At 39.8% G+C, this 18,687-nt stretch overlaps 1 protein-coding gene across 3 annotated transcripts in view; it reads left to right on the forward strand.

Annotated features, from left to right (window-relative positions):
• Nucleotides 1-2,063: 2,063 nt before the first annotated feature.
• rbm33a (RNA binding motif protein 33a) overlaps nucleotides 2,064-18,687 on the forward strand; it is a 30,754-nt gene continuing 14,130 nt past the window's right edge. For 2 of the 3 annotated variants that reach the window (XM_084939465.1, XM_084939466.1), the window contains exons 1-10: nucleotides 2,065-2,292; nucleotides 8,313-8,391; nucleotides 10,120-10,168; nucleotides 10,579-10,652; nucleotides 10,751-11,066; nucleotides 12,855-13,007; nucleotides 13,361-13,535; nucleotides 13,715-13,929; nucleotides 15,643-15,961; nucleotides 17,567-17,628. In XM_084939465.1, coding sequence (XP_084795591.1) covers nucleotides 2,274-2,292; nucleotides 8,313-8,391; nucleotides 10,120-10,168; nucleotides 10,579-10,652; nucleotides 10,751-11,066; nucleotides 12,855-13,007; nucleotides 13,361-13,535; nucleotides 13,715-13,929; nucleotides 15,643-15,961; nucleotides 17,567-17,628 — 1,461 coding nt within the window. In that variant the 5' untranslated portion in view covers nucleotides 2,065-2,273. Of the gene's footprint in view, nucleotides 2,293-8,312; nucleotides 8,392-10,119; nucleotides 10,169-10,578; nucleotides 10,653-10,750; nucleotides 11,067-12,854; nucleotides 13,008-13,360; nucleotides 13,536-13,714; nucleotides 13,930-15,642; nucleotides 15,962-17,566; nucleotides 17,629-18,687 lie in introns of all 3 variants that reach the window. The other variant, XM_084939467.1, reaches the window with a different exon arrangement.

Below are 18,687 nucleotides of genomic sequence, written 5' to 3' on the forward strand. Positions count from 1 at the left end.
GTTGTCTTCATGTCACTTTAACTAGTCAAGTTTATAGCACTAAACGAGCACTAAATGTGTCCATTCTCCGACTTCTGAGTGCAACTTCTGTCCACAGTGCTGTTCAAAAGCTAGAATGATGTTGTTGATAGTATTGATTATTGAGAAATATAGAGAGAATGTGAGATGGTGTTTTTGCTCTGGTGGCAGTAAGGGCCCAAAAAATATCTGCCCCAGGCCCATTACAGAGTTGTTACGCCTGTGTTTAAACTAAAATACAACTGAAAACAAAGCCTAACAAAGGCCAAAGTTGACTCTTGGTTTCACATGGGACACAAACTCCAGGTGTCTCCTAGGAGAAAGTCTTGTGCTCTGCCCATTCATCCACCCTTACCTCCTCCCTATTCCAACACGTTTCACTTTTTATACTAGCTTACCATAGACTTCATAAAGTCTTCTGCCTTGAGGCTTTCTAGCAGACACCCTAAGGGCAAACTTCACCCACTAGCATGAAGCTGACCAATGGAAAGAAGTTTCTCTTTGTTCTCTGTTCTAGTGTTAATGTATTTATGTGGCGCTGAAACATATGGAATCCAATTAACAACCAGAATATTTTGTATTATTCATGAGTTTCAAGTGTTCTAAACCAGTTTGTAATCTCTTCTCTGTATTGAAAAAAAATCTCATGTCAAGACAATAAATACAACCTTTTGAATGCCTGAGGTTGTTTCCTTTCTAAAGATAGCACGTATTTCTTCTGTTCTTCATGATTTTATGTGTGCAAAATAGCATATTCAGCTGAGCAGGGGACTGAATTGGTTTCCTTTTCCAAGTTTCAGACTCCTGGTTTTTGTTGTTACTCATTGTTTTTTCTTAGTGCAGAACCTGTCTACTCTTCCTTTAGGGAGCAAAGTTATCAGAGAGTTGATTGAGACTTGGCAAAAGGAAAAGGAAGTACCTAGCACCATTGTCCCTTTTAGGGAACTGTCTCCACTAAAGCTTTGATATTGTGCAAGAGTACAGGTGTGCTTTTATAGCAAAAAGGACGATAAAAGTTTTGGTTTTAAAATGTATTTTTTGGAATTACAAAAATAAAACTGCAAAACTAGAATTTAAAAAAAGGCTTTATTTATAACAAGATTACCACTGGTGTAAGTGTTATAAAAACCTCATCAGCCTTGCCGAAATAATGCATGACAAAAACCATTATGTTTCTATAACATTATCCTTCCATTAGTGCAAGTAGTTCCCCAACACAGGTGGAAATCCTAATTTTTCATACCTTGGAAAAACATTACAAGGAGAGGTTTGAGGGCAGGATTAATCCAGCTAAAGCATGTTCATTCTTAAATGATTATTAAAAATTGAGTACCATGAATGTTTAAAGCTGTGGGAGAAAGAAGCAGAAAACATTTAAAGAACAGAAAGCGCATAGGAACTTAAAATGTGCATCTCTTTTTCCTCTGTGGATGATGCTTAACTACAAAAAAGAGGATAGATTAAAGGTATTGCAGTGCAATGTACCCTTCATTTTATACTTTTCAGTAAAGTTTTGTATAGTACTGAATGTTGTAAATGAGCTGGTACTTATGTAGTGCAGAACTCTATTTGAGCATTTAAAGTGCTTTCTTACTGCAGTCCTTATTCATCCATTCAAACACACACACACACATACACGTTTTTTTCTATGCCTAATGACTTTTAAGAATTCACACGCTCACACTGCGGGAAACTGCGGGTTCAGTATCCCCAGTAAATCATGCATACTAAAAGTGCTGGGAATCAAACCACCAGCCTGATGGTAGACCCGCTCTACCTCCAGAGCCACAGCTGCCCTAACCTGAAAAAAAGGCTGAAAAGGTCACTTTGAATTTATAGGTAATACACTTACTCACCAATATGCCACATAATATTCAGATTTATTATTGTGTTAATGATGTATGCTTTTTGTAGAACTAATACGAAGTCAACTTCATACCTTATCCAGATGTAAAGTAAATATCCCTCCCTCATCTTGCATGTAGCTTAGTAGTAGAGGGCGAACATATGTCTACTGAGAGAGCTCGATTTCCTGCAGCAAACCGATCCAGGGAGCTGGACTTTCCCCACCCACAATGCATCATCGCTGCAAACCCATCTCTAGCATGCTTGTATCCTGGTCGTGATCTGAAGTCATTCCCGCATAGAAGCTCTTGCCAGTCTCATATTTTAAACCATGAAAATGGTGAAGTACTGAAGATTAAATGCACTCTGCAGTACAGTAATCACACTTTAAGCGGGACGGGCCTTGCATCATGTCATCCAACGACCAGGGTGAGTAATATCAGTTGATTTTGTCGATAGTGCTAAGTTAGCCTCAGAGCTAAGTCAAGCTAACTTAGCTCGTTCGTACTGTCAACAGACGGCTTCAATGAGAGAAGGCCGCACGCTAGCCATTAGCTAAACCAGCTTTGTAAAACGAAAACGAATATAAGCAGACGAAAATACCGGACACAACGTTAACTCAACAAGTTTAAATTTGTAAGACGCTCCAGCTGTGCATAATTCCTAAAGCTACTGTTAATACATTGAGGACAAAGTTAAGCGCCGATTAGCGTTGAATTTCTTTTTTGGCCTGTTTGCTAACATTATTAGCAAATACGCTCGCTGCTAGTCTGGTATCTGGTGGGATTGAAAAAACCACTTGCTTCCTGAATAGCTAAGCATAATATAAAATAAGCCATGGGTCCTATTTGCTTTCTCTTGAATTTTAAAGCAGATATAATAGTTCTCTAATCAGGTATTTTCCCCTTTTTGATCGCAGTAGCGCTTTTATCGATAGCTAATTTTGATAGCTCAAGGTAGTCGCCACATCCCCCCACAACAAACTCTTTTATGGATGATTAACACTGATTATGCACCTAACTACCTGCAGTGCAGGCTGTTATTCTATGGCTTTTTCGCCAGTATCGTAGCTATACTCACAACCACATATGTCTATAAGGGCACTATGACGCAGTTAACGCGGTCCGTATATCCCCACAGTGATTCCTACATTGTGTTTGGATAGCATTGCTTTGTAGAGGCCATCTTACGATCACAATTACAGTAAGAGTTAATACATTTGATTACAAGCGGTAAAATACAGGCACCAGACTCTAAACACTTGAACAAAATTGAAATCATTTGGATGTTGGAATTGGTTGGGACCCCAAGGCCGGACTGACCAATGGCTTTTACCTCAAATAAAACCTATACAGAGATTGCATCTCTAAGAGATTGCTGGAGGTGGCAGTTAAAAATGTCACTTTATTCAGTATAAATAAGAGGACGATAATGCATCAAACAGCTGCAATCCTATTTTCTACACACCAGTTCTGTTACTACATTGGCAGACTACATTTAGGAGGCCATACTGACTTGGATGAAGGACCAAACACTGGATGACTGAATTGCGACTTGGTGGCAGCCTAAAATAAAAAAATATTGCAACCAGTTGCAACAGATGGCTTCCCCTTCCTGAGCCTACTTGTGCAGAGGTTTCTTCCTGCTTTCTTTTTCCCCACTGTTGCCAAGTGCTTGCTTAAAGGGTGGTTGTTTGTTTGTTGGGGTTTCTCTCTGTTATTGTAGGGCCTTTACCATACAATATAACTTGCTTTGATTTGACTGTTGTTGTCACTTGGCCCTGTATAAATACAATTTAAATGAAATATTATAGCGTTTAAATAAGACCACATCTTGCCAGCTGTCTGATATGCACCACTGAACAAGTCATGATGAAATACACTGTATTGGGACTTTGTTAAACAGCAGTAAAGAGCCACTACAGGCATTAGACATGAGATTTCTTACCAAAAACAGATTTTATGTTTTGTTTTGTTTTTTACTTGTTTGTTTGTTTTTTTCCATCTACTTCTTCTTATGGGTTATTTTATTTGTCTTTATGGGCCAGCTCTGGCTGTATTTTTGCCTGTACGTAATTTAGCAAGTAATCACACTTAGATATTTTATTTTGATTACCGTTTCTGACAGCATGAGCATACTGGAATGCTATGGCCTTTCTTTTTGTCAAGTTCATATGATAAATTAACCAGTTATTCTCCTGCACTGCATGAATGCAGAAACTTTTTTAGCCTAACTTCAATGCCAAATGTAAGAGTTTGTGATTCGTGCCTTTAGCAGTCCATTAAACAACTGACTCATACATAATTATTGTTGACACTGATGGCGGTCAACTGTACAACAGTTTTTCTGTTGAAATCCCATGCTCAGTGCATGGCTGCTTTTCTAGGATATTATTTAAAAATGGCAGCTTTATCAGGCTCTACTGTCAGAGTAGATTTTCGAGCTGAAAGCACAGATACAGAATAATTAGATGAGCAGAGACTGAATTATTAGGCAAACCAGATTCAAGAGCCCACTTTAAAGCTGCTAATTTGCCCTTTGAGTAGAATAACTTTTGCCAGAACAGAAAATGTGCAAATGTAAAAATTAAAATTGATAATAGGTTAATTAAATTTTGCTACATTATTTTCAGGGTCTTGAATATAGTTCATGTTGCATCACTGACACACAGTTATTAACCTCTGAGCACAGTGCCGGTGGAAACCTGCATGTCATGCCTTGTGTGTGTTTATGTGTGACACATGCTTCCTGCAACAGTTGTTAGGTACTTAATAGCACAAGTGGCTCTCTCGTTGACGTTGCCATAGACTGTAGACAAGGTAGTAGGCTCTGTGAATGATGAAAATGTCTACCAGTGGGAGTTCATTGTTAAACTTGTTTTTAATGGTTGGCTGTGCTGCTGTTGGCCAACATGCTTCCATTCACTTTATCTTTATTAATTATTGGAATTATTTTTGGAGGGAAAGACGTGATGTGTTGCTTCATTCTGTTTGAATACTCTGAAGGTGCAAAGCGTTCTCACTACAGATACACCCGACTTCCCGCCGTCAGCAGTGACTCCCGCCATGCTGTGTAGCTTTTAACACTTTACTGATAAAACAGAAAATTATTCTGAATTACATCGTGTAATTTACCAGATAAAAGTTTCATGCTCGACTGTCTGTCAGGGAGCACCAGCCTTAGTTTTGGGGAGGGTCATGAAGGATGGTCTGCTCGAGATGGGTAGAGGCGAGAAAGGTTCGTGGATGTAGAAGGACGCCCATGAGCTAAACTTGATATTTAAATCACAATTAAATTACCTGAGCCTCTTCCAGTTTTGTCGAAGTCAGCAGAGCAGAGCACATTGTTATATCCACCCGTCTTAGAATCAAAGTAGAGATCCCAATTTTCTTGGTTGAGTCTGATTTTTATTTATTTATTTTGTGTGACCTTTCATTATCAGCTTTTGCCAATCCTGATTTTCTTTCTAAGGGGTATAATTGATAGCGTGCACAAAGAAAAATCAACTTTTGCTAACAGGACACTGAGATTTTTCTCTTTTTAAACCTTCATTTTTCTTTGTTCATACCAAGGCTTCTGCTTTGTGACTGGCTCTGATGTCTTTAGATTGATGGATAGCCGGTTGGATTTGGATAGCTTTAGCTTTAGTTGCCTTTTGTAGCTTCTTTAAAATGTTTATGTGAGGGTGTTTTAAGTGTCTTATTAAGATTGTTGTTACAAATGTTTTCATGCTAGATTTGTGCCTTACTTTGAACTTTTTGTTTTCACTCACACTGAAGCACTTGCATGTTCATAGGAATTTTAGTATGTGGCCTGTATGAAACACACTGGCTGGTAATTGGACATAGAGGGCTTACAATGCTGAAAATGCACTGATTCCAATCCCTGGCTGATCAGTCAGTGCATCCCTAATTTAAACAATTTCAATTTGTCAGTATTTTGAGCATCCGTCCCTTTTTTGCTCATATGATGTCTGGCTTTCAGAGAATCAGAGGTTGCATTTTGCCTCATTTGCTGTGTTCTAAGTGTAGGGATGCTATCTTGAATAGAATGAGCCTGACAGATTCTATTCAAGGCTGTTTGGAAAACCTGCTAAAATTGAGTTCTTCAGATTTAGGTGAGCCCACATAATTTAATCTGTGTTCTTTTATCTCTCTGATTTAATTCTGAAAGTTCTGATCAGAGTGGTTAATATCTCAGCTGCTTTGACATTCATTGCTCATGTTGCTGCAGTGAGTTTTACCCCAGTTGCATCAAGGTCTATAACGTTTGAACGGAACTTTTATTGATTTAATGGAGGCCAAATCTGCTTCAGTGCTAGCCATTTTCAAACAAAACCTAAAATGGGGTTATTGATCACTGCCTTTAAACTTATCAGATAACTGTGCCTTTTTATCGACACATGAGGCCCATCGCTTATTGAGTACACATCATTGTACACTGCACTCCTTTGTATTATGTGTATTTTTTAACCTATTCCTATATAAATAAAGTTGGTTTGCCTGAATTGGCTACTGTGACAAATTAAGATCGCCCATGATAGACGATCTGTGTTCTTTCTCTGAAAGGTTTCAAAGAGTTTGATCAGTTTGCGTAATAGGCTCTTGATACACATGTCATTGCAACAATGACGGCAGTTTGTTGGGGTAAGGAGCATGTGCAGCAGGGTGTTTGCAGTTTAGGGGCATTTCAGATTGTGAAAAGCAGATGGTCTGTTGCAGGGCTGCACAATTATGGCCAAAATAATAAAAAATAAAAATAATAAAAATATGGACAATCATTTGATTATTGATTGCTTTTATTGAGGAAAAATACACTGTGCTACATTTCAGGTAACTAAAGAAGCTTTTCAGACAAGGTGTTTATTCACTTGACTCAAGTGCATCTCCTAGAAGGAAAATATAAAGTCTTTCATTCCATTAATCAAACCTGGGCGATGGATATGACTAAAACTTGTAGCAAAGTACTTGAAAAGAGATTCCTCTTTATTTACCCTTTGATTGTTTGCATATAGCGCAGGTTTTGCTACTTTGGAAAAATGATTGCGCTGAGGGGTAGCCCATCTTTAGTCCAGTAAATGTATCATTTTTCTGAAGCTTTCATTATGCAAAGTGTTTATTGGGTGCTTATTTTGGCTAAATGTGATTGCATTGGTTTTTCAGTGTATTTTTGTGAGCTGGATGGAAACTGATGCCCTGCACAGGCTCACTTTCATGGATGTCTGAGTTAACGTTGAACGAGTCACGGTAGCACCCATTGCTTTTTCCCTCAGCCTTTATTGCAGAGCAGTTTGTGGTGTGTTTTCAGGGAGTTGAATAAGTTCATTGTGTTGCTGGTTGGTTGACAAAATTTGCCTTAAATACAAAGTATTTCCAAAGAACAAATGATGTTCTCTTCACCACCTGCTGTATTAGACATTTGAAGTTTGTTGTATTTCTGTCTTTTAACATTATGTTACTTGTCCAGACTAGTCCAGGAAAATTGAAGCTTTGTTGCACAGGGAACAGCTGTGATTGGCACATGCAGGCACGTGGTCAGGTGCTGATTTAGGAAGCACTTGATTTGCCTCTGCTTTGTGTTCCATTGGGGAAGCACGCGTTTTCAGTGTCGCTTGATCAATTTCAATTAATTGTGGGAAGCCAAAATGGTGATTGAGATTAAAATTCAATTAATTGTGCAGCCCGATTCCATAATGTTAGTCTAATGCTTTACATATTAAAGGAATTTCTTAGCTTTAAGATACATAAAATATATATTCGTAAAAGTGCTAGTTTCCAACCCAAAATTTAAATATTTTAATATATTTTGATTTACTACAACTCAGCTTTAACATGATGGTGGAGAAACATGCCCATCTGCGTTAGTCCTGCCAAGACATAAATTCATGTGTGGCTTGACATTCAGCTCAAGTGTTGCATCATGGCCGGTAGAAAAGAGACACTAGTCTTCAGTGTTTTTGACCAACATTTGCAAAGTAAACGTAAAAGTTTAATTGTACAGGCAAGGAGCCTCCTCCATTTTTAATGGATACACGGTCCCACTAAAACAAGCATCATAGTGAGAATAATAGGCCTATGGCATATGAAGAAATTGTGGGCTATGTCTCACCTTAAAACTAATTTTTATATATTTTGTAGTTATTTTAAGCCGTTGCCAGATTTCCCAAATCATGTTGAAAATGCAGACATATTTATTTTTGGGGTTATCTTTTCATGGAGTGATTTTTATCCTGCTTTATGTGTAACGAAGTGATTGTTCATTGTTAAATCTTACTGACGCCGCATGTGATTTGGTCTTAACAGATCTGCACAAATGATAGAAAAGTGGCTCGAGCCACTATTCTGCTTGCCGCCTACCACCCACCTCTAAATCCATGTGGGAGCCTTCTGTTAGTATTTTACATTGCTCTTGTTAGAGCTAATTTTTAAGCACAACTGTCCTTTTTGCAGATTTTGACTTTGATGAATATGACAAACCCGGTGCTGAGCGGTCACGCAGAAGGAGAGGTGAAGATCATGATCTTGAGAGGTAAACTATTGCATCCATCTCTTTATTATATTAAATGGCACAACCTGCTGTTATCATTGAAATGTGTGTAATGGATTTTGGCCTGTGTTTTAGAACTTTTACATCCCTTGTATTGGTCAAGATGCTACTGAAATTACTTATCTTTTATTGCAATAATATTGTTATTGTTAAAAGTTGAGAATTCTATATATATATATATCTTTTAAGAAGAGTTTACCTAAACAGGTTTAACTTGCTAGTTGAATAGAGAGTTGACAGTATTATATAAGGCAGTATTAAGTAGAGATGGACCGATCCGATATTATGTATCGGTATCGGTCCGATACTGACGTAAATTACTGGATCGGATATCGGAGAAAAATAAAAAAAAAATGTAATCCGATCCATTAAATATCAAAAAAGCACCTCACAAAACTTGCGACATGGCGTAACTCGGCTCATAACCGTAGCACATCGCAGGAGTACGGGTCACGTGATAGAGTGGCTGTGTGTATTTGTAGCCTCGCTAGCAATCCGGCATTTCATCTTCGAGGAAGTTTTTTCCCAGAGAGAAGTAAAGCAAGTGTGTAAGTTCATCTCTGAATGTTTGTAAAGCATTCCTGCGTTAAGCTTAACAACCGATATATGGAGTGACTGCCTCTCTCTCTCTCTCTCTCTCTCCTGCTGCTACTTCAATGTGAAACTGATCAATGATCAGCTGATCGGCTTTTCTGTCGCAAGTCCGTCTCTCTTCTTTGTTTTTGGCCCACTTCGTGCCAGAAAGAGGAAACCAGCGGCTGAATAACAGCAGCACGTTTAAGCTTGATAAGCTGTTGTTAGAATTTATTTAATATTACTTTCTACACCAGGATCCTTTTCTACCAGCTGACGGCTGGTAACCGTGCAGGGGCGGATCTAGCAAAGTTTAGCCAGGGGGGCCGATAGGGCATGAACAGGGAAAAGGGGGCACAAAGACATACTTTTCTTTCTTATTCTCAATTAAAATGTCGAGCTTTTCATAAATAATTATCTGAATCTTACACCCAAAGTTTTAATCTGATGTAAAATGTATAGAAGTCCATTACTGTATATAGTAACTGTTAAGTCTAATATACCCTAGTAAGCTATAGTACTTTTTCCTTTGGGAAGGTACCATCTGTGCAGTCTGCAATTTTGTTGAAGAAAGATGTTGAATCTATTTAATTATTCTTGAAAAATAACTGATTTCTGTGTATTTTTTTTCACACTGCATCAAATTATAGTTGATTACGTCGATTAAGCATCATGAGGTGGAGGGTGGTTCCCTATTTTTATTTATTTATTTATTTTTTTGCTGGGAGTTTTAGAACCCTATTAGTTAGGTTGCTTAATATTTCTGCTAAGTACTCTTTAAAATACCAGAATAGGGAGGATGGAGCAGGTTTAAGTTTATTAGATTGATCAGTTTTGCTGAACTATGAAATATTTTGGGTGTATTTTTTGCATACAGGTATAACAGAATAGCTTTAGTGTTTTTTTTTTTTTTTTAAACTTGAGTATGAACTTATACAAAAAGCAGCAAGATATTAAAAAAACAGTTTTATTGATTAAAAAACACTATATCGGATTCATATCGGTATCGGCAGATATCCAAATTTATGATATCGGTATCGGACATAAAAAAGTGGTATCGTGCCATCTCTAGTATTAAGTAACATGCTGATGTCTAACTCTACTCACCTGTCATTGTTTGTCTTTTTGCTACAAAAGTGATTTGGAAGAGGATTTGTTGGAAGAGGACTGGCTGTCAGGTAAAAAGGTAAGAATAAGCTAAAAGCTTTTAAAAGTCACATTTTTTTGCTGTGTGTGCTTTGTGCCAAGCTGTTGGTATGGTTTCTCTGCTTAAAAACCGGAAAATAACATCCTAAACATTAGTTGATGGTGTTTGTGGAACATTTAGAAAGTGATGCGATCAGTGGATTTGTAGCAGGTGGCTCCTCCACAGGGGGAATTGTTGATGTGAACCAGGAGGAAGTACAGTGGACAAAAAAGCACTCTGTTGACCTGTCCAGATTGCCTTCACCACATGGGAATAGAGCATCCTTTGGGGTTGGAGGTGGTCCCCTGCCCCCACACCTTAAACAGACACACCAACACACGCACACATCTAAAGAACAGTATGTTTAACACCATAATGGCCCTGTTTGTTTGTTTGTTTGTTTGTTTCAGAATCCATCAGAAATGTCAGATGAAGAGCTGAATGATGATCTTCTCAGAAGTGATGATGAAGACGTAGATCAAAGGTAATCCACTTATATCTGTGTCCTCATCTTTGCTTAGACTTCCATCATCCCTCATTTCTGTTTTATGGGATGTTAAAAATGTTTTCACTTCCTCTCAGTGGTCAGGATATCAGCCTCAATGCCACATATACCCTGGGCACATCCTATGACCAGCAGGACAACTCACAGGAAGCAGACTATACCGATGACGTTGTGAACCTCGGTGCAGAGGGCTGCGAAGAAGGGGATGTGGAGGAGGCGGAAGAGTACCAGCAAGAGGATGAGGCATATACAGAGGAATATGGCCAAGAAGATGGCGCAGAGATTTCCGAAGACCAAATGGGTTACGCCGGAGAGCCAGCAGAGGCTGACGACGACTATCAGGATGGTGTGCTAAACATCCAAATCAATGAGCCTATTGATGGTGAATTTCAAGTGAGTTCTCACATTTCCTCAGTTGTTCAAATCTATGCCTAAAAACACACACACACACACACACACACACACACACACACACACACACACACACACACACACACACACACACACACATTTCTCTCCCCCTTTTCTGCCCAGCTCTATTGTGTCCAAGAGATAATGTCAATTTTCTTGTCTCAGTACAGGGTCAGTCAGGATTGAAAATCTATTCAGGAGAAGGAGATGTTGGTCGGTGTTTTTTGGCAGGGGAGGATTAGATTCATTATCACTTCCTGCCAGTTAATTTCTCCATCTTGCTGACAAAGTTTTGTTGACAGCTTGTTTGGCGTGAGGTAATGCTCTGCTGTCGCCTCCAAATCCCTGTGCCATTGTGACCTTGGGCCTTGTATCTTTGGGGGAGTAAGAAGCTGCTTTGTGTCAGGGAGATGTGCTGCCAATCGGCAGAGGTTAATGTGGGGGGCTTTTATCTCTGCCTTTAGACTGGATCTGATAAAGTCTCATGCAGGTGAAAAGATTATTGACCTTCCCGAGGACACTCCATACAGTTTTCTAATGATTGATGTGAGTTTCCCTTTTATTCGTTTTCCTTTCCTCTTAGCCTGGGCTAAGAGGATCAAAGATAAGACCAGATCCATGTGCAAATGTCTGTTATGCTCCATTTACCATGGTGTGATTGTGTTTGTCACCTGACAGAGATATATTAGCCTACCGTCTTTCTCCAAACAACGATAAGATGTTGACCTTCTTAGCACAAGTGGCTGCCTATTTTGGATTGGATATTTTGGAGATGTCTGCAGGTGTGGAGGTGTATTTCAGCTATCTGCAATGCCTGTTTACAAGGTCACTAGACTGCATGGCCTTGACATTTTGCTCACTGTGGTATTCATTGAGCATTTTGTGGAACAGTTTAAAGGATTAAGCTGTTCTAGTGCCTCCCTTGGGGCTTACTGTCCATCCGCCTGGTTTGGTTGGAATATCCCCCCCCCTTTTTCTGCCTTTTTACGTGGCACTGCTGCTGGCAGGTTAATGGAGCACAACACCTAACATCACCTAACATCACTGCAAGACATACAATCTGACCTTATTCAGCAATTGGTATTTGTTAGAGGGTATTGTGCAGTTCGGATGCTGGAATCGCTGGCAGCTCATATTCTAGCTATATGGCACCTTTTGTGTGTTGATTTTTTTTTTGACTGAGTTGTGTATTTGGATCACAGCTCAGTGTTTGCATCATGGGTTGAAGTGAAATCAGCGTGGACAGTAACGGAGTGATTTGTGAGGAGTCAGTCAATGATATTTTCACCATCATTGAAGCGGGGAGGAGTGTTTTTATCTGCGCCTGCATTTCTGTATATCATGTCAAACATTTACATCTCATTGAATTTCAAATGCTGTCAGGAATAGTAATGAAGCCTTGCTCCTACTGTTATGATAATTTGGGTTTGGAAGGGGTGGGGTTGTCTGGTGCCTCCCCAAAAACCTCACCATAGCATTTTATTGTGCTTGCTCTGTATGATTTTTATTTTATTTATTTTTTTGTCCTTTTTTAATGAGAAAAGTTGAAATTTTATCAATCTGCACTGCAAAGTATGTCATCATGTCACCTCTTGCGTTCATTTCAGCTCTTAGTGATGGGAAAAAAGATAATCTATAACAGCATTTTTATTAAACAGAATGTTTTTTATTTTCAACAGAAACAGGAAAAATAAAAAATTATTTGCTCATTGCCTAATCAGAAATCTGTTGTCAATTTATTGATGCATATTAACCGTTTCATCTTTAAAGGATGAAGAATACGAAACCCCCTATGGTGATGAGCCTCTTGATGAAGATGGAGCCCAGCAGGAGGAGGGTGCAGGGGAGGACACAGAGGTGGTGGAGGGAAATCAGCAGAATGAAGACACTGCTGAAGGGACTCGAGTCTATGACATGGAGGAGGTATTCTGAAGCCAGCTTCTTTAGATTCATTGTTTTTATTTCAGTGTTGAAACAGGATGAAAAAGTGGTGCAACAACTTCACATGGTACAATCAAGCTCGAGGGCTGGCTTTGTTAGCTAGGAATGCATAGAGCTTGATTGGTAGCAATGGGAGTATATGCTTTAACCTTCTGGCTACTGGCCCCCAACTGTTGGTGTATATTCAATAAACACCAGCATGAATTTTAGGATGTCCTTTCATGCAATAAAGCCAATGATGAAATTAAACACAGCAAGCCACAGAGTAAAAATGGTGAAGCAAATGTTAGGATAGGAGACGTCTTCTGCTTCTAACATCGGAGCATGTCCTTCAGGGTGAAAATGAGGCTGTGCGAGAAGAAGAAGAAGAAACAAAGGAGGAATCGGATGAAGAAGACGAGGAAGATGAAGAGTCTGGCCGCATAAGGTTCAAATCTGAAAGAAAGGAGGGCGTTGTTGTGCGCCTGGCAGATGCAGGCTCCAAAAGGCGGAACATCCCTGAAACACTAGGTACAAATTATTCCTACTGGGAATAATTTATTCTGTATCCACTGACAGCCTGAATGCTTAAAGATGCTGAAACATTGAATCTCTCTAAACTCTTATAGGCTTCATTTACATTACTTAAACGTCCACTGATTTAAGTTTAATGTGTGAGTGCCTCCTTTTCCTGTTCCACGTATAAACAGAACTGTCAGAGAAGGCCAAGCGAGATTTGATGGAATTCGAGGAGCAAGAACGGCAGAAGAAACAAAATCGTCACGGAGGCAGAGGCCGAGGTGGGGGACGAGGAGGCAGAGGAAGAGGAGGCTTCCCAGGGTTTGAAATGGGAGACTATAGAGGAGGAAACCGAGGAAGAATGAACGACCAGAGATTCCCCCCGATGGGAAACATGGGCATGCAGGTAAAGCACTGTCAAGTCATCCACCTGAATGTTTTTAAAGCGTTCTCCTATTTGGCTGCACAGAGTATTGCATCACTCAGTACTGTGTCACTTCACTGTAAGGGAGCATGAGGGCTTCACTGAATAAGATGATTTGAAATGGCTCAACTTTTTACCTCCTTGTATTCGTCACAGTTACAAGGCAGCGTGTCTAAGTACTTGACATGTATTTATTTTGCTGCTGCTCTCCTTCCTATCTAAAAGCACCACAGCAATGGTTGATTACACATGGAAAGAAAGTCAAAGCACTCTCTGCTCTCCTGTAGTCAGTGATATATGGATTATAGAAAATGATTTAGCAGTTGTTCATTTAGACAGCATTATAAAAAATTGTTTGCTCTTTACACAGGACTGAGCTCCAACCATTTAATCTTTTGATATACATTTATTATTGGTGAAAAAGTCACATTGAGCATGTACCATAATGTGCATGTGTATGTGCAAGTAACTAATACTTTTCACATCCTGGGCCTTTTTATACACTGGTATATGATATAAATAGTTACAATGTAAATTAATTTTATCAAATAAAAATGTTATTCTTTTTTTTTTTTAAAAATAAAACAAACTGTGTAGGTGTGTTGGGTTTCTTTACGTTTTTAGATCAAGGCTTCAGGTAACAAATAAAAGTATGAGTTTGGTGTTTCCCCCGTTGTTCACAGCTTGAGACTGTGATTAAAGTGATTCTTTTTCAAGGCTAGATGAAATACAACTCCAGCACTGCATTATTTTAGGTTGTATTAATTAGTGTTAATAGGCTTTAAAATTCAAAACCAAACGTAAACACTGGAAAGGAAAATTTAATGGCACAGGGATGACATGCCAACACCACAAACATCCTGCTGGCTGTCGTTAACGAGTGTGCGCTTTTTACAAGGCACTCTAGTTGTCAGGCTTAACTATTTGACTAATTTGGTCACTGGCATGTTTGTTTGTTTGCTCGGTAAACATATTGACCAATTATCAAGGACCCATTTGAAACGTCACATAACTATATAATTATTTTTTTGATGCATCGATGGCAGGGATATTCCAGTGGTAGCAGGTGGCATGACTTTTAAATGTTGGCTTTGTTTGTTTTTCTTAATTTTTGTAGCATATTTCAAAGATTTTATATTTTTATTGAATGAAGGTTGATGAAATCTAACGCTGGGTTCACAGTGCAAAAATTGTCCACCTGTAATGATGGTCACTGTGGCAGAGTTAGCGATCATAGTCATTAAAAACCTGCCTTTTTGTAACTGAGAGACATGACGGAGTACTTGCTGTTTCTCCTTTATTAATCATGATTGCACATGATATCTATTGAGCTACACTGGCAGCATCATTCCTGTTTTACTTTGCTCATAATGGTCAACCTCACAAAATATTCTGACATAGCAGATTGTCAGGACAGTTGCTCCAGTTTCCATCCATTGTTATCGTTTTCGATTAACAGTGAAGCCTACATCATCTGTATGAGGCCACAATCAGGCTCTTATCACAGAGTCTGGACCCAGCATAAAGAAAACAGACGTACATCGTATTTCTACCATACCGTCTTTGTTCTTGCTGTTGAATTGACTTGTTGGTGTGTCCTCGCATCATAACAGAATCCAAAAGAACGGAAGGTGTTTTGACAGGTTGTTTTGGTTTTCCCTCCTCTCTGCTTTCCTTTCTCTTTCCAATTAACAGCAGTCCTCGCGAATGCTTCCTCCTCATCAGTCTCATCAGCAGCAGCTGCATTCCCCGCAGCACCACCCCTCACGTCCAAGCGGACCGCCTCACTTCCAAGATCACGGGCGTCCGCTTCCTCAGCAGCCCCTTCAGCCCCTCATCCCTCCGCACATGTCTCATCGCTCCCCGCCGCTGCGACCTCAGATGGAGCCGCCACCACGACTGATGAATTCCCCGCCACCCAACTTCCCTCCACATCACCAGCAACAGGCTCCACAACCTAAGAACATCCACATTAACCCCCACTTCAGAGGGCCTGCAACGTCACCCGTTCAAGGTACCTTTCTCCAGCGTCAACCCAGTGCTTTCTGGGTGACTTTTGTTATTTAACCTAATATATCCCTCTTATTCAGTTTTTCTTTGGATAAGTGTTAAAACTAAAATTGCTGGAGAACTTATATATTCAACAGTTCTGTCCATTAACAAGGGGATCAAGCCAATCTCTCATAATTATATACACATTTACAAGTTTTAATGCATAAGAAACCACATTGCTTTAGAGAGTCTTATTTGTTGTGTGGAACTTTTTGGAGTCAAAGACATAACACACAAAAAATCGAGAAATTGACAGGAAACTGAGAATCCCACCTGCGTACAAAGTCAGTCAAACGGTGACTTCATTAGCATTTCCAGTGTTTGTTATTGTAGCTTCAGTGTCTGCAAATAATCTGTAAGTGGAAAAAATTAGTTTATTGAACAGTTTTCGATGCATAAACTTCAAGTAAGCAACACAGTGTTTTGCCCCGGGTCCTTGTCCGGCAAACCTCTCGGCTGTGAGGTGGGGAGGGAACCCCCACTCACTGTAGCCACACACACCTGAGGCTGCGACCTAGCCAGTCTGCCATCCCATTAGTGATGATGGTCAGTTCTTCATCTTTGGGCCGTGGTAGTAATTGTAACTGATGGTTTCTTATAAACTCAGTGAAGTTACAAGAGGCTGTTTATCTATTTGCCTGTTTATTAAACCACAGTAACTGGCAATGGATACTGTTAGACATCTTTAATTTAAAAACAAAACAAAAAACAGGAAATGAACACAGATTAAGGACAAAGATAAAAGTTAATCTAGAAGTTGAAAATCTGGGCTTTGGCCTGGCTTTCATATGCTGCGAAAACCAAGCTAAAACCCAAATTAAGCCATGTTTCTTTATGGTGGCTGGAAATGTATTTAAACACTTTTTAGAGTAGATTCACAAAATTATGCCATATATGACCCGATGAGATGTCTTGTCAGATTTTCTGACTTAAATTTGTTAGTATGGGCAGTGAAGATGAACAGTGTTACAATAACTCAAGTATGCATTCATTCACTGAGATGGGTTATCTGGCCTGTCTGTCCAGGCCGAGATTGAAATTGTGTTAGGAAAGCGTGTGCAGTGTGGGCTGTGCTCCCAAGAGAAAGGCATTTGCTGGAAGATCTGGGGGTGCCTGAGGTTAGGATTGTGTGTGCTTATGTGTGCAAGTGCATTTTATTTATTTATTTTTGTACATCTGTGTTGTGTAGTTTATATGTTCCACTTTAATTTTCTTTACCAGTGCTGGATGTTGGCATATGGTTTCACCAATGCTTATTAAGAAAATCCCATTAAAAAAAAACCATTTCAAACAATAAGAAATTTCTTCTTTTATATTTGTTGATTCAAGCAAGTATTTACTATTTCCTTGAGCTCCCTGGTCTGTACCTAACTGTGGAGGGGGCAGATTTGTGCAGCAACACTGAGCTAAAATTTAACATGTACCCCTGACTAAGAGCCTTTAGCATGGATATTTCTAATGGTCTCCTTCCTTTCTACAATCACCACCCTCTCTCTCTCTGCCTACTGCCTCTCATTTTCATTTTCTCCCCCTCCCCCTCCTGCTCTCTTTCTACCTCTCATTGCAGTGCCCTTGATGCCTCCTGCTCAGAGCCAGCCCAGACCTGCTGTGGGTCCTCAGAGGTTCCCTGTGAGTAGCAGCTGCTCCTCTACCTCTCTTTCGCCTCACTTTCTCTCCTCCTTCACACGGTTAGCGTCCCTTTTAGTGAGGGCAATATCATTACTTCAATTAGACTGTCTGCCCAGGCCAAATACTGTTAAAGCAAATCTGTAAACACTGATAGGAGCCTGGCTGCACAACTGGAAATGCGTGATAGGGGCTTTAGGCGGTCGACTTTTAGAGGTTGGGGCTGCAGTGGCGGGACTTACTTAGTAGCTCTTTATGGATGGGCTGGGGCTCAGACTAGCCAGCTTGGCATATAATGGAATTGTGAAACCAGGATATACTGCCAGTTAAAATTCACTTTCCACAAGTTTATATCCCAAAGGCACAGAGACCTTTTTCGAACAGTATCTAAATTAGTGAAACGGGGTGGTGGTTTGATGGGGCTCGGGTGTACCACATATTGCAAAGGCAGAATTTCACGTCAGACGGGCTGATCTTAAGTCAGTGATTTCCTGAAAGAAAAGGTCCTTTATTTCACTCACAAAGAGCCCATCCAAGACATGACAGAAATGCCTTTAAAGTAATTACTGTATTGAAGGAAATGACTCGCTAGAAAGTCACCCAGGGTGCCTTAAGTTACTCCATCCTTCTACTTAATGATGCTCAGGCATCAGGTGGTGCTAGTACTGACTGACATCTTTCTGGAGAGCGCCTTTTATATGGATTTATGCAAATGAGTCATTGGAAATGGCTGCATCCAATTGCGCTCATGTGAATTTACAACCCTGCTGCCAGATGCCAGACCTCTGCACAGTAGTCGGTCTTTGTCAAAAATGTATTTTTATTTACACACATTTCTGGCCTTTAGTGTCAGTATCACAGCATTCCTGTTTCTTGAGGTCTGTGATTGTGCTGGTTATTGATGGCACCGTAGCAAAGAGCTATTTTGGCAGTACAAGGGTGGGTTGGAAAGGTATCCAGACAACTGGACTGATGAACAGCATAGTGTTGGATTCCCCAGCTGTCAATTGCATTTAGGCTGGTGTTGCCAAGGACACAATTTGAAATGCAGGTGACATACCA

Source organism: Perissodus microlepis, chromosome 9, assembly GCF_051167445.1.
Source record: "Perissodus microlepis isolate ML-2025 ecotype Zambia chromosome 9, ASM5116744v1, whole genome shotgun sequence".
NCBI lineage: Eukaryota > Metazoa > Chordata > Actinopteri > Cichliformes > Cichlidae > Perissodus > Perissodus microlepis.